Raw genomic sequence first — 11,669 nt, 5'->3', positions numbered from 1 at the left:
CGTTTGGGGTTCTGATTTCTATTTACTCTGTGCGTGAGCCTGTGTGTGCCCTGCAGTTCCATTCACCGATCCCTTATCATCGGTGAATCATCCGCGATGTGTTGTGGGACTGCAGGGTGTGGTTGAGATTAGGGATGCGTGCTTGTCTTTGTATATAGAGGCGGTCAATAGGTTCGTGTCTTTCCCCGGCTTACACTCGCGGCAAATTTCGTTTTGTTTGTGTAAAAATTAGTTTTTTTTTTCGAAAGCGAGTAAAGAACAGAAAAATGATCACAAAACAACCCTTATTCTATATAAAAAAAACATATATATATATACATTTATATATATTTAAATACGAAAAATGTTGTATCTAGTAATACATATGCAAAATGAGAAACATTTTTTTTCTATACTTAATTTTAGCATTTAATTGAGAATAATTCGCACGAGGAGAAAAACGTGAAATGTATGAAAATAAAAATTGGGAAAATCCAAACGATTCAAACAAAAGAAGTTTTTAATTCAGTCAATATACACATATACATAAATACATATATATATAAACAGGAATATATATATATTGACATCCCTGATAAGAACAGCATATTTGCATATATGAATATAACACCAATATATATATATATTTTAACATCACCCGACGGTAGAACAAAACGCATTTGATTTTGTTCAAGTTCTAGCAGATGCATTTGGCATACTAGCATGTAATTGTTGATCTTTTGTTGTTACCTAACGAGGGCATTAACTAGAAGACGATGAGGATGATGATAAGGAATAGGATAGCAAGATAGCAAGATAGCATGATACCCTGATACCCTGAAAGCGGGATGGCTGGATAGGGTGGGTCGAGTCGAGTCGAGGAGTATGTACCATATAGCGAAAAACTCACTAAAGAATCACTTTTCTGAAACGTAAAAGCAAACGATCTTAGCCTTAAGCGCCTACCGCTAAACAGAATAACTTTAAAGCAACGTTACGTGTGGCACGTAATGCAGGAACTAATAATACTATTATTAATAATAATAATAACTATTACGACTATGAAGCAGAAAATCAAGGGAAACTGTTTTCGCTGGCAGAAAGGGTGAATATAGAAACCATTACATTTACAAAACATGACATCATTTTGGCCCCTTTAGCATTCTCTAGATATACAAATACAAGAATTCTTAGTAAGCCTATTATTAATGGAGGAGAGCGTGTAAGCAGAAAATGCGAAGGAAACCAATTAACAAGTAAAACGTAAAACATAAAACATATTTTACCTTTAATGCGTACACTTAGTATTAATGAAATGGCCGACAAAAGCAAAAAACTATAAGAAATGAGACAAAAAATAAATAAAAAGCAAAAAACAAAAAACTAAAGAAAACAGAGAAAATTTGCAAAAAAAAAAAAAAAAAAATAAACAAAAGTTCATAAAAAAAAAAACCAATCGTGTGTTCTTATTCCATCGAAATTGTAATCGAATGGTTATCAATAGTGCCTTTTTCTATTTTTATATATTATTATATTATATATACTATAGTATATATATTATATACTATTGCTTATTATTGCCATCCGCTTTCTTATCTCGCACCTCAGTTGAAATAATCGCAAAAGGGTCGCAATCTGTCAACAATCGACAATCGCAAATCGAAAAGTGCGATAAGGAGGTATCTGCAGCATCAGCACCTTTCGGTCCCTATAAAAATGATCGACACCGAATGGGGCGATCAGTAGACTTTTGAATTCGTCGCGATGTTTCCGATTAACGCCGTGATCCTGGGCATTATGGTTATTTCCGTACTGGCCCAGGATGCAAGTGGAACGTGTAAACTGAGCATCGGTGTTCCGGCTCCGCTTGTTATTACCAATTTTGGCTCCCAGCGCATATTGTCTGATTTCTTGTCAACATATGAGGCTGAAAACGGCCAGACCATTCGCCTTTCATGCGCGAGTGGATTTGCCGCGGACTATGCGTACTGTTTGATTATATGTTACTCGCATGCTATAATAACCTTTGCTTAAAAATATGCATTTTTATCTCAAATTTGTTTTTTCGAAATTAGTGATATATATATATATGCAGCACTTGATGAATACATTCCTTCAAGCATAAACTGGCATATGCAAATGAACATTTTTGTTTTGCTTTCAGTTATAATTTCGGCGACCAGACATCGCAGACAGTTGACGCGACTGAACTTACAGTAACCTGCGTCAGTGATCAGAGGTTTACGTTTATCTATAACGATATAACATATGATATGAATAGTGTTCGGTGTCTGGAGGACGGCCCTCAGTTGTTTGAGAGCATGACCAAATTGCCAAATTGCACGGGCATCACCCTGGTTTTAGGGAAAAAATTCGATGGCAAGGTCTTAATTAAAGATTCGGCATTGTGCTACGATTTGGCCGCATCTCAATTGAAATATATTGGTTATACCACAAGTTTCCATAATATCCGGATCGTCTCAGAGGTGGGTTGTCGCAACTTTTCGAGCAATATATATATTATATTCTCGTATTTTTTTTTTTCGTTCCATGTACATACATGTGTAGAACCAATTGGGACAACTTAACAATATCGGACTTGATATTCCTATCAGATACCAAAAATATCTATTCGAGACCATCAGGTAGGTGGATTCAGTAGGGCGCGCTATTCCCGTGATTAGATGAGTGCCTCTTTGATTAAAATCATAGTTAACATAATATCTTTTCGAGCAGGAAGAGTGAACTTGCTGCGTACTTGGCGAAGGAGAAGCAGTTTTTCACGGAGAACACTTTTCAGATTGGCAGTTTGGTGCAGGATGAGCTGGTTAGTAGGCACTTGGTTGGCTACGAGGACTTGATGAGCACCGTCTGGTTGGAGGTTCTGCGTTCCGGCAACTGGAAGCACTGGACGAAGGCAATGCATGATGCCATCGGTGTCCACTTCGACATTCGTTTGGGTGTCTCCGGTACCGTCAAGCTGCCGACGTCCACCGGACAATCATGCAACGCAAGCCGATCGTTGAACATTGAACTGCTGAGCGGCAAATCCCTGCCCATTCCCGCCCACATTTGGGCCCATGTGCAAGCTGTGGAGAAGACCGGTACCGGACAGGATGAGTTTGTCATCATTGGCCACAACTCGCCCTTCGTGCGTGAATGCCATTGAATGCGTTATGATCAGGAATATTCAATCCTTTCGATCTTGCAGTATCGCAGTGACTTAAGCAATCTGTGCCCCTCGATGTGCAACCAGGTGTCCTGGCTGAGGAACACCCTCTTCGCCAGACTCCACGAGTTTCCCGCCTTTGGAATGGTGCAGTGCTGCCGTGTGGAGGATGTGGCCCACAAACTGGACAATTTTCCCGGTCCCTTTGAGAACGCAAATATGAATGTCAGCAGGACAACCGAGGCTACAACGACACCAACAGTGGGTCTCGCTTATTAGAGCGATGAACATATATAAACAATAGCTTGGTTTAACATTCTAAAAAGAAACATGCACACATTTAGGGTGAAATTCATTAACAAATGCGTAATCTCAATACTTTAAACCATATTATCCCTCTGTTCCAGCAAATATGGGACCCTTTGTGTACATGTAATTTGTATAAAGCACCTTTTAATGCATTAATATGCATTTAATGCAATAATGCAATAATGCATTTAATGTGTGCGCCTACATATACTTGTCTATTTAATCAGCCCGTTTTGCCTTGTATCCGTATACGAACCGTAATTCCAGTAATAAAGTCACAATCAGCGCATATTTCAATCTTTAAGCATTATGCAGATAGGTAGAGCAGAGTATAATGATGAATAGGCTGAAATATAAATTGTTGGCTCTTAATATACCCTAGGAAAGCACTCCACTCGCTGGATCCTCTGCGTGGTGGCAGCCAAACGAGCGTTGGCATATCCCCTTCCGCTGACCACGTTTATTGCGCATTCCTGGTGCTGCTGGTGACCCAAAGTGGATGGGTGTCCGTCGTACGCCCAGTGAACGTCCAGCGAATACAAGTGGAAGCCACAAGGGAGCGGAATGTCAAGTCACTTTCATTATCAACAAAACAAAAAAAGGCACGGTCAACGGTTGAAATTCAGAATCGAATCTAGAATACCCTTTCGCTTTTTGCACTCGCCATCATTCAGAAACATATCATTTCGGGGACTTCAGCTGATGTACATATGATGTACATATGATGTACATATATTTACATGTACGTATATTTACAAGCAATTGAAGATGCCCTCGAATGCCCGCGAATGGCAAAGGCCACAAAGGCCATTAACGCTGAGCGGATTGGGCTAAAAAGCAAAGTCAAAGGCCAAAAGGAATTTCTTGATTAAGTAATAGGAATGTTGGGTCGCTGCAGAGCGGAGAACACACTGGAGCACCAGGACTCCAGAGCACCACAGCACCAGAAATGTCAGCGGACATGAGTGGCGTTTTATCTCGACTTGACATTCCACCAATGGCTGCGAATTTGAGGGCTTATCCTGGCAAATGTCCTGCGACCAGTGGCCACGGGTGAGTCAATAAAGCATACTGATTAATGCCAATTTGTGCTTGGTTATTTTGCATAAATTATGCATAAAACAAAGCGGCAACCAAAACAAGTGAAACAAAAAAAACTCGCGATGCGCAATTGGTCCCCAAGGACTCATCCCGCTGCCACGCCCCTTGCCGCCCCGCATTTAAGCCAATTTTATCCGATTTCATCTGAAAAAAAAACCAGTAAAAATAGTAGAAATAATCAAAGAACACACAAAAAACACAACGTTAAATTTAAAAGTATATAACATTTTGAGTATTTTCAGTTTCCCAATGCAAATGTAATAACTATCAAGAAGTATTTTCACTGCAGGTACATATTCAATATTTAAACAAATTATTTACTACTTTGGAAACCAATTTTCTTTAGATCGCATATAATGCAGCAACTTCGAGTGGCTGAAACGAGGGTGTCTGAAAGTTGATCAGTTCGCCGTAACTGACTTTATTCGCTCCTTGATGCCGAAAATGCGGAAAAGCCTTCATAAAAGGGAATGAAATTACCACAGGATCTGTGCGGAGGTCCTTCGCCTCTTCGTCCTGCAATGACAACAACAGCAACAATCAGCCACCACGAAAATGAAAAACAAAATAAAAAAAAATAAATAAACGAAACGAAGTGAATCTGTGTACAAATTTAATTTGCCCTCCGTTTTTTTTTTTTATATGCGTTTTATGTTCCCACAAAAGCTGAACGAAAATGTCACATAATCAAATTTTTTTTAACGCAAGCGATTTAAGAGTTGCGACCGCTTACAAGAAAATTCCAAAATTTCGCGCATCCTGAGAATGACGGCTGACAAAAAAAAAAAAACAAAAAAAAGGAAATTTATAAATAAAAGAGAGCAAAGTGGTGTTTCTGCGGCTCCTTGCGATGACATATGAAATATTAACAAGAACACCGCGTGCTGCTTAAATTTTCGGAGGGCAGTGTATGTCGGGTATGTGGGTTATGTGGGGCTGTGTTTGGAGAGATGAAAGTGCCGAGATCTGGCTAAAAAACGGGAGTGAGGCGCAAGCGGTGTGCCAAAGATCAAGCAAGTCGCACAATTCGCCATCAAGCGTGAAAACAAATTTACTTTAACGATTCCCGGGGCACGCAGGTGGCTAATTGGGAAGCCCAACGGGTTTTGCTCGATTTCGAACTACCTTCGAATGCCTTCAAACTTATGCAGATATTTTTTTTATTTCTAATTTATGACAATTTGCAATTTACGAGCTTAGAATATACTACACGGCAATTTGGAATCATCTTTGCCTTGTGCCACAATATTCGCTTAAAGGGTATCAACGGACTCCCCCCAAGTTGCGCTCTGCTCCGTCTGTCTGTTTGTATATAAATTAGAACACATCAAAAGTTTGTGACATTAAATTTGGTCCCTCGGCCGCGTCCGCCATTCCAGAAAAGCTCGTTCACACACGCCACCGATTGGGCCGCAGATAAATGTTTTAGCAGAATGTGTCTGCGGCTGAAACTGCGACTGGGAATGGGTATGGGTATAGGTATGGAAATGCCGTTGGCAGCAAGGATGCTGCACGGGCCCCAAAATCGGGATCTAAGCCTCAGTCCCAGTGGCAAGGACTACATCAAGCGTTACCTCGGCTCGGTCTATACAGTGCAACCTCTGAAACCAAACCAAAAAAAAAAACAAACTCGAGCTGAAGTGGGTTAACTAGTTGATTTATTATTGAATTAGTTACTTGCCAGTGCAAGGCCATTATGATTACTTTATTTGTATAATTTGTATTATTGTCACTTGTATCCGTGCTTCACTGTACTGCCACTAAGCGGAACCAGGCGGTCACGATGAAGGTTGGCTTGATTAAATGTTCTGCTCCTGTATTTTTGGTGTGCGTGTGTGTGCTGTGTTTGTGCGTGTATGTGTGTGTGTGTGCGAGCGTGAAAATGCAATGACAACAGACCGAAAAAAGCGATTACGCACACAGACGCAGAAGATGCGGAACGCGATGCCTTCACGTATGCCATTACGTTCGGTTGCGTTACGCATACGCCGCGTATGCCGCGGACCACTTGACTTTTCTCAGTCACGAATCGGGCATCTGCCGCCGACTGACACCACTCTCTCTCTCTCTCTCCGCAAAGCACTGGCCTCAAAAAGTCGCTGAACTACCAGAAGAACTTTTGCATAAAAGTTGTATTAGTTAAAAAAAAAATGTGTGCATAAATATATGTAGGTGTGCTTAAAAGTGTGGATTGTGCGAGTGATTTCGCCTTGAATTTTAAATTACTAATTTATTTAATATTTCATATAATACTCTGAGAATACAAGTGCATATACATACATACATATATGCGTATGTCCCATTTCGCCGCCCCTCCTCCGATGTTCATTCTTATCGCTCATTCTGTTTGTCTCTTCCTTCCCCTCGCTTACATCTTATTTTCGCTGGATTTTCCAGTGGCGGGGAATGGAAAAGCGTATGTGTATGTGTGCGAAGTCTGTCATCTGCTCGAAGGCTTCCATGTCTGATGAATTAATGCTAATGGAATGGAAGCTGTTGTATTTCGACTGCCAATATAAATCAGGCCAATAAATTTGCCTAAAATATAATGCTGTAGAAATGTGGGAAATCGAAAACTATGACAGAACATTGTAATTGATGGCAATTTACATGATTTGTTCTCTGTGCAGCACTTTGGTTTCTGTAATGTAGTTTGTCTCCTTCCCACGCCCCACCACGCCCACATTTCGGTTTTTTTTTTTTTTTTGGGTGTGCGTGTACTCCCGGCGCCAATGAATATTAAAATATTTGTTGTTTCGTTAAAAACTTTTAATTGGATTGCAGCGTTTTTAATACTCTCATGACTCCCCCATCGCCACGTCCCACGTCCTTGCCCCTTTTCACGCTGGTCACACAAAAATTGTGCACAAAACTGAAAAATCAATTAAAATGGCCGCTCGTCAGTCAGCGCGCTGAAGGATCAAAAATTTCCAATAAGGACAATGAGAAACGAGATTCCCATTATTGGCGGGAATTAAGCCCTCGAACACTCTGCGAGATTTCCGGTATTCTATTGCGTACAAATCAAATGAAAGGAGACTCATGCGAATTACTTGATTCGTCAATGCAATTAATTGATAAATATTTGGCATTGTAACAAGTACCTGCTAAGTGTTAAATAATCGTTCGTGGAATGCATCCCATAGCAGTCACTAATTGAACAATACTTACATTTTTGACTTCCCCTATACATTCAATGAAAAATGCGTGGTTCTGGTATGGTGGTCAGTTTTTATTAGATAATTATACATTTTACTTTTTTTTTGGTTTCGCTTTCGCTTGGTTTTTGTTTTTTATAAATATTTCATCTACATAGTTTATATATTCATGTGTATATATATTTCATTTATAGCCATAGAACAATTATCACATCTTACATATGTATGTTGGCTACACTTAAACGTATCCATTACATGTTTACTCAAATGTATGTCGGTGTGGGTGTGTGTGTGTGCGGACGTGTAAGTGTATGTGTGGGTGCATTTATGTCGATAGGGAAACGGTAGTGAAAAGTAAGAAAAGCGTGAAGGACTGATAGGGTTGGATTAACAGGGAATGGAATGAGGCGACTGGGGGACTCCCCTTTTGTGAAAGAAACACATGGGTGCATGTGGTAAGCTCCTGGCTGCTGGTAGCCCATCTACCATGTCCCATGATCCCCTCCGCGCCAACTTTTCACATTTCCAATAGGATCTCATACCAATTTAATTTTGTTTTTTCTTTCGATTTTTGTCCGCCTTTTCGCGTGCCGTCTTTCCCCGAGCTTCTTGGTAATTAGACTTGGCAACGTCGGGTTGCATCAAAAGTTTGCTCATTTATATTGTATAAACAGTGAGAGTTCGCCTCCCATTTCTTGGCCTTCTTGTTTCCGGCCAGTTTGTCCGTTTAAGAACGCTCCTCCGTTTCATTCAGTCAGTTGGCCATTTAATTTTTCAGCTGGCGCTGAGAAGTATGCTACAGTTTCGTCTCAGCCAAGTTCAGTGCGCTTGTGTGTGTGCGTGTGAGTGTGTGTGTGGGCCATGCTTTGTAAGCTGTTTCGTATTAAACGTTCTAGCCTGGCGGCGCTGTCAGTCGGCAAATTTCAAAGGCTGGCCAAAACAACAAGGGCAAAGGGCACGAGCCAAGTCAAAGGCGAAAGCAAAAGCAAAGTGAAAGTAAAAGGGTGAACAACATGGGCAGGATTGGTAAATGCATTAGTTATTTAAAGAGTGAAAACATTTGTTTTGCCCTGTTGCCCTTACACACAAACAAAAAAACACACACACACGTACACGATGATAATGCTAATGACCATGCGGATAAAGGGTAAAATACAAAGCGACTACAGTCTAACTTCCATAAGGCGTAAAAACCACTCAGGGCTATACAAATTACAGTGATTCCTCTGATTTCCCTTGCGAATTTCAAAGTAAGGTCAACAAAAACATTTAGGCTATCAGTTAGTTACTGTTAATAAGCCATCGCACTGAACTAACTAACCAAATAGGAGTAAAATAACCTTTTTCCAATGCTGTTAGATCTAATTTCAAGCTATTTTAGCTAAATATTCAAAAGTATTCATGAGTTAAGCTTTCAAAATAGAATATGCTCCCGCCAATTCGACGTGAGTGGTGAATGAGTTCAGCTTTTGCATAGGCGACTGTTGAAATCCAAATCCTCGTATTATCCATGCCGTGCGCGTGTGCATGTGCTGTATGTGTGTGTGTGTGTGGGTGTGAGTGTGTGCTATGCCACGCCCCCATTCGCCTATTCGCCTAATGCCTAATGTACGGCGCCCCTAATAGATGCACTCCCCCAGCAAATCGCACTCGCCCTTCTCCAATGGCTTCAGCCACAGCGGATTGTAGTTGGGGCACAGTTTGCGGTGAATGGGTATGCGGATTTGGACGGGCGTCGCTGCCACGCCCTCCCAGCTGGCCCGCCCCTCGAAGCGAGTGCCATCGGACCTGTTGCACTGCATGCTCAGCGGCTCCTGCATGTACATGGTGTACAGCTGATCGATCCGCGGCTGGGTCCACTCGATGCTCCGGTAATTGGACGACCTGGCTCCATTCAGATGCACGCCGTGCTGATGCTCCGTGCTGCAAGTATTAGGATGTATGAAGTAGGAAGTATGATTAGGATTGTATGTATAAGCAGATATATATGTTCAATCTTAACACAAATCGAACTCGCAACAATTAAGATTGTTTACTAAATAATGCCTCAAAATTCGTTGTTATCCCTTTATAACTTTTCTAAGCTAAGCTCATCATTTATTATCAGTTGGGTATGTTTTTTTTTATGAAACAAACACAATTGCACGTATCCAATTTGGGTGAATAATTTAATCCTTTATTACTTGGCCTTTGATAATACTAAGTTTATGTTCTTGCAGAACATAATGTGATCACAAGAGTTGAGGCCAAACGCCTGCTAAGGGGCCAAAGTATAACCGCAACAATAACTTTAACTTTGGCCGGCAATTTCCATTTCCGACTCCCACCACCTGGTGGATGCGGATGCGGATGTGGCTGAACACAATGCTCCCCAACAGGCCGCATTCCAAGTCTCCACGATGCGGTGGCCCTAATCTAATGTAAACTTTGCCATCAACCGATGCTCGACTGCTTAAAGTTGGCAATTAGCGAACACCTTTTTGGGGCCCAAAACCAAGGAAATGGGATTTTGGAAGTGGGGAAAGGGCTGGGAGGCGATGGGGGTCAGGGGGCGCGGCCACAGGAGGCGAACAAAGAGCATTTCGCCGTTATGAATGCGCCGACGGAATCGAGCCTCGAAAGGGAATGCCAAAAAGTTTCCCTTTGATGCAGAAGGAGCCGAGCGGAAGAACCCCCTTAATGAAAACCCACAATGCCCCCGTTGGATACCCGCCACTGCCCCCCATTGTGACGTCGCCCGTCGTCGCCTTCGCTGCGTAGATTAAAAAATATTCCTTCCATTAACGCCGCAAAACGCCCGCGGGACGGATGTATAGAATGCGATGAATGTGCATGGGCGTTATAATTGTTGAATAAAGGCAGGGCAGCAAAAAAAAAAAACAAAATGGAAAGGATATGCCAAAACAGAGGGAATGAGCCTGCGGCACTTTTCCAAATCAAAGGGTTTTCGTTCAATCCCAATTGAATCAAACTAGAGAAATAGCTCATCACTTAAACGGCTAGCTAAGAAACGGCACGCAGATGCCAAATATTGATTGCCTAAAATTTAGTCACAGTTTTCGGTACAAGTGTACATGTATTAAATATATTATAATTATATAATAAAGCAAGAGCTCACCGCTTCATGTAAATAAAGTAATTCTCGAGCGTCTCCTCGGAAACGGAACTCTTGCAGACCTCCAGTTTGGTGGCCGGATAGTAGTGGATGTAGTTGACGCACATCTCGTCGCTGATGGAGAATCCGCCGAGGGCGGCGGTCTTGTCATCCTTAGTGTTGTAGTAGCAAGTGGTTACCAAAGCGTCGCCCTACAAAAAACCAACGGATAGATTGCACATAATTGTACATAGTATATTAATGTTTATAAATAACTATGATCTGGATAAAGGATCTTACGGGCAGGACACGTGGCTTGTAGTGCAAGGTGCGCATCTCCTGGAAGTGATTCGAGTAGAAGTCGTCGCGGTTCACCTCGCGCAGCTCCTGCTCGCCGCGAAAGTGGCGGGTAAGGACGCGGACGCCACGCAGATGGGTATGCAGCTGAGAGCCAAAGATGATGATGCCCGTCGCCGGCAGAGCGGCTCGAGTGCAGTCCGCCACACAGTAGCCGCTCAGCGGAAAAGCGGTTTGGCCAGGCGGAATGGCCATTTTGTCGGTGTACTCCAGGCCCAGTTCCATTACGGCGGCGTCATACTGACGCAGTGTCTTTGACATCTTGACGCGGAAGCCGGAGTTGTCCACCAGGCCTGAAAAGAGAATTGGCAGGCAGACAATTGGGGCGGATGATTAATATTGGAAACAATATTGCGTATATGATTAGTTAAACGGTATGCAAGTTTCACATTATTGTTTCATTTCGCTGTGGATATACCATATATTATCAATTGATTGATAAGCCAACGTTTTCCTCTCAAACACAAGCGATGCTGTAATAATGCTGTGTAATCTTCTTAGA

At 41.9% G+C, this 11,669-nt stretch overlaps 2 protein-coding genes across 7 annotated transcripts in view; one reads left to right on the top strand and one right to left on the bottom strand.

Annotated features, from left to right (window-relative positions):
• The first annotated feature begins 1,719 nt into the window (after positions 1-1,719).
• LOC117148170 lies at positions 1,720-3,748 on the top strand. The gene is made up of 5 exons (XM_033315436.1): positions 1,720-1,964; positions 2,144-2,465; positions 2,548-2,624; positions 2,716-3,130; positions 3,191-3,748. The coding sequence occupies exons 1-5, from the start codon at positions 1,744-1,746 to the stop codon at positions 3,425-3,427; spliced, it is 1,272 nt and encodes a 423-aa protein (XP_033171327.1). The 5' UTR covers positions 1,720-1,743; the 3' UTR covers positions 3,428-3,748.
• Positions 3,749-7,784: 4,036 nt separating this feature from the next.
• The window catches only part of LOC117148046 (tyramine beta-hydroxylase), a 32,993-nt gene continuing 29,108 nt past the window's right edge, over positions 7,785-11,669 (bottom strand). For 4 of the 6 annotated variants that reach the window (XM_033315225.1, XM_033315229.1, XM_033315226.1 and 1 more), the window contains exons 6-8: positions 11,111-11,460; positions 10,835-11,022; positions 9,336-9,639 (exon numbers count right to left, since the gene is read on the bottom strand). In XM_033315225.1, coding sequence (XP_033171116.1) covers positions 9,336-9,639; positions 10,835-11,022; positions 11,111-11,460 — 842 coding nt within the window. Of the gene's footprint in view, positions 9,640-10,834; positions 11,023-11,110; positions 11,461-11,494; positions 11,641-11,669 lie in introns of those variants that run through there. The other 2 variants (XM_033315228.1, XM_033315231.1) reach the window with 2 other exon arrangements.

The sequence above is a fragment of the Drosophila mauritiana genome, chromosome X (genome assembly GCF_004382145.1).
Source record: "Drosophila mauritiana strain mau12 chromosome X, ASM438214v1, whole genome shotgun sequence".
In the NCBI taxonomy this organism is placed as follows: Eukaryota; Metazoa; Arthropoda; class Insecta; order Diptera; family Drosophilidae; genus Drosophila; species Drosophila mauritiana.
The sequence above is the reverse complement of the archived record's forward strand: the minus strand, read 5'-3'. Positions and strand labels throughout refer to the sequence as shown.

Excerpts from the sequence above, each read along its gene's own strand:
- LOC117148170 (XM_033315436.1), top strand. The coding sequence starts at position 1,744 with ATGTTTCCGATTAACGCCGTGATCCTGGGCATTATGGTTATTTCCGTA. Across the intron at positions 2,625-2,715 it reads TATCTATTCGAGACCATCAG|GAAGAGTGAACTTGCTGCGT; the intron begins GTAGGTGGATTC and ends CTTTTCGAGCAG. Across the intron at positions 3,131-3,190 it reads TTGGCCACAACTCGCCCTTC|TATCGCAGTGACTTAAGCAA; the intron begins GTGCGTGAATGC and ends TCGATCTTGCAG.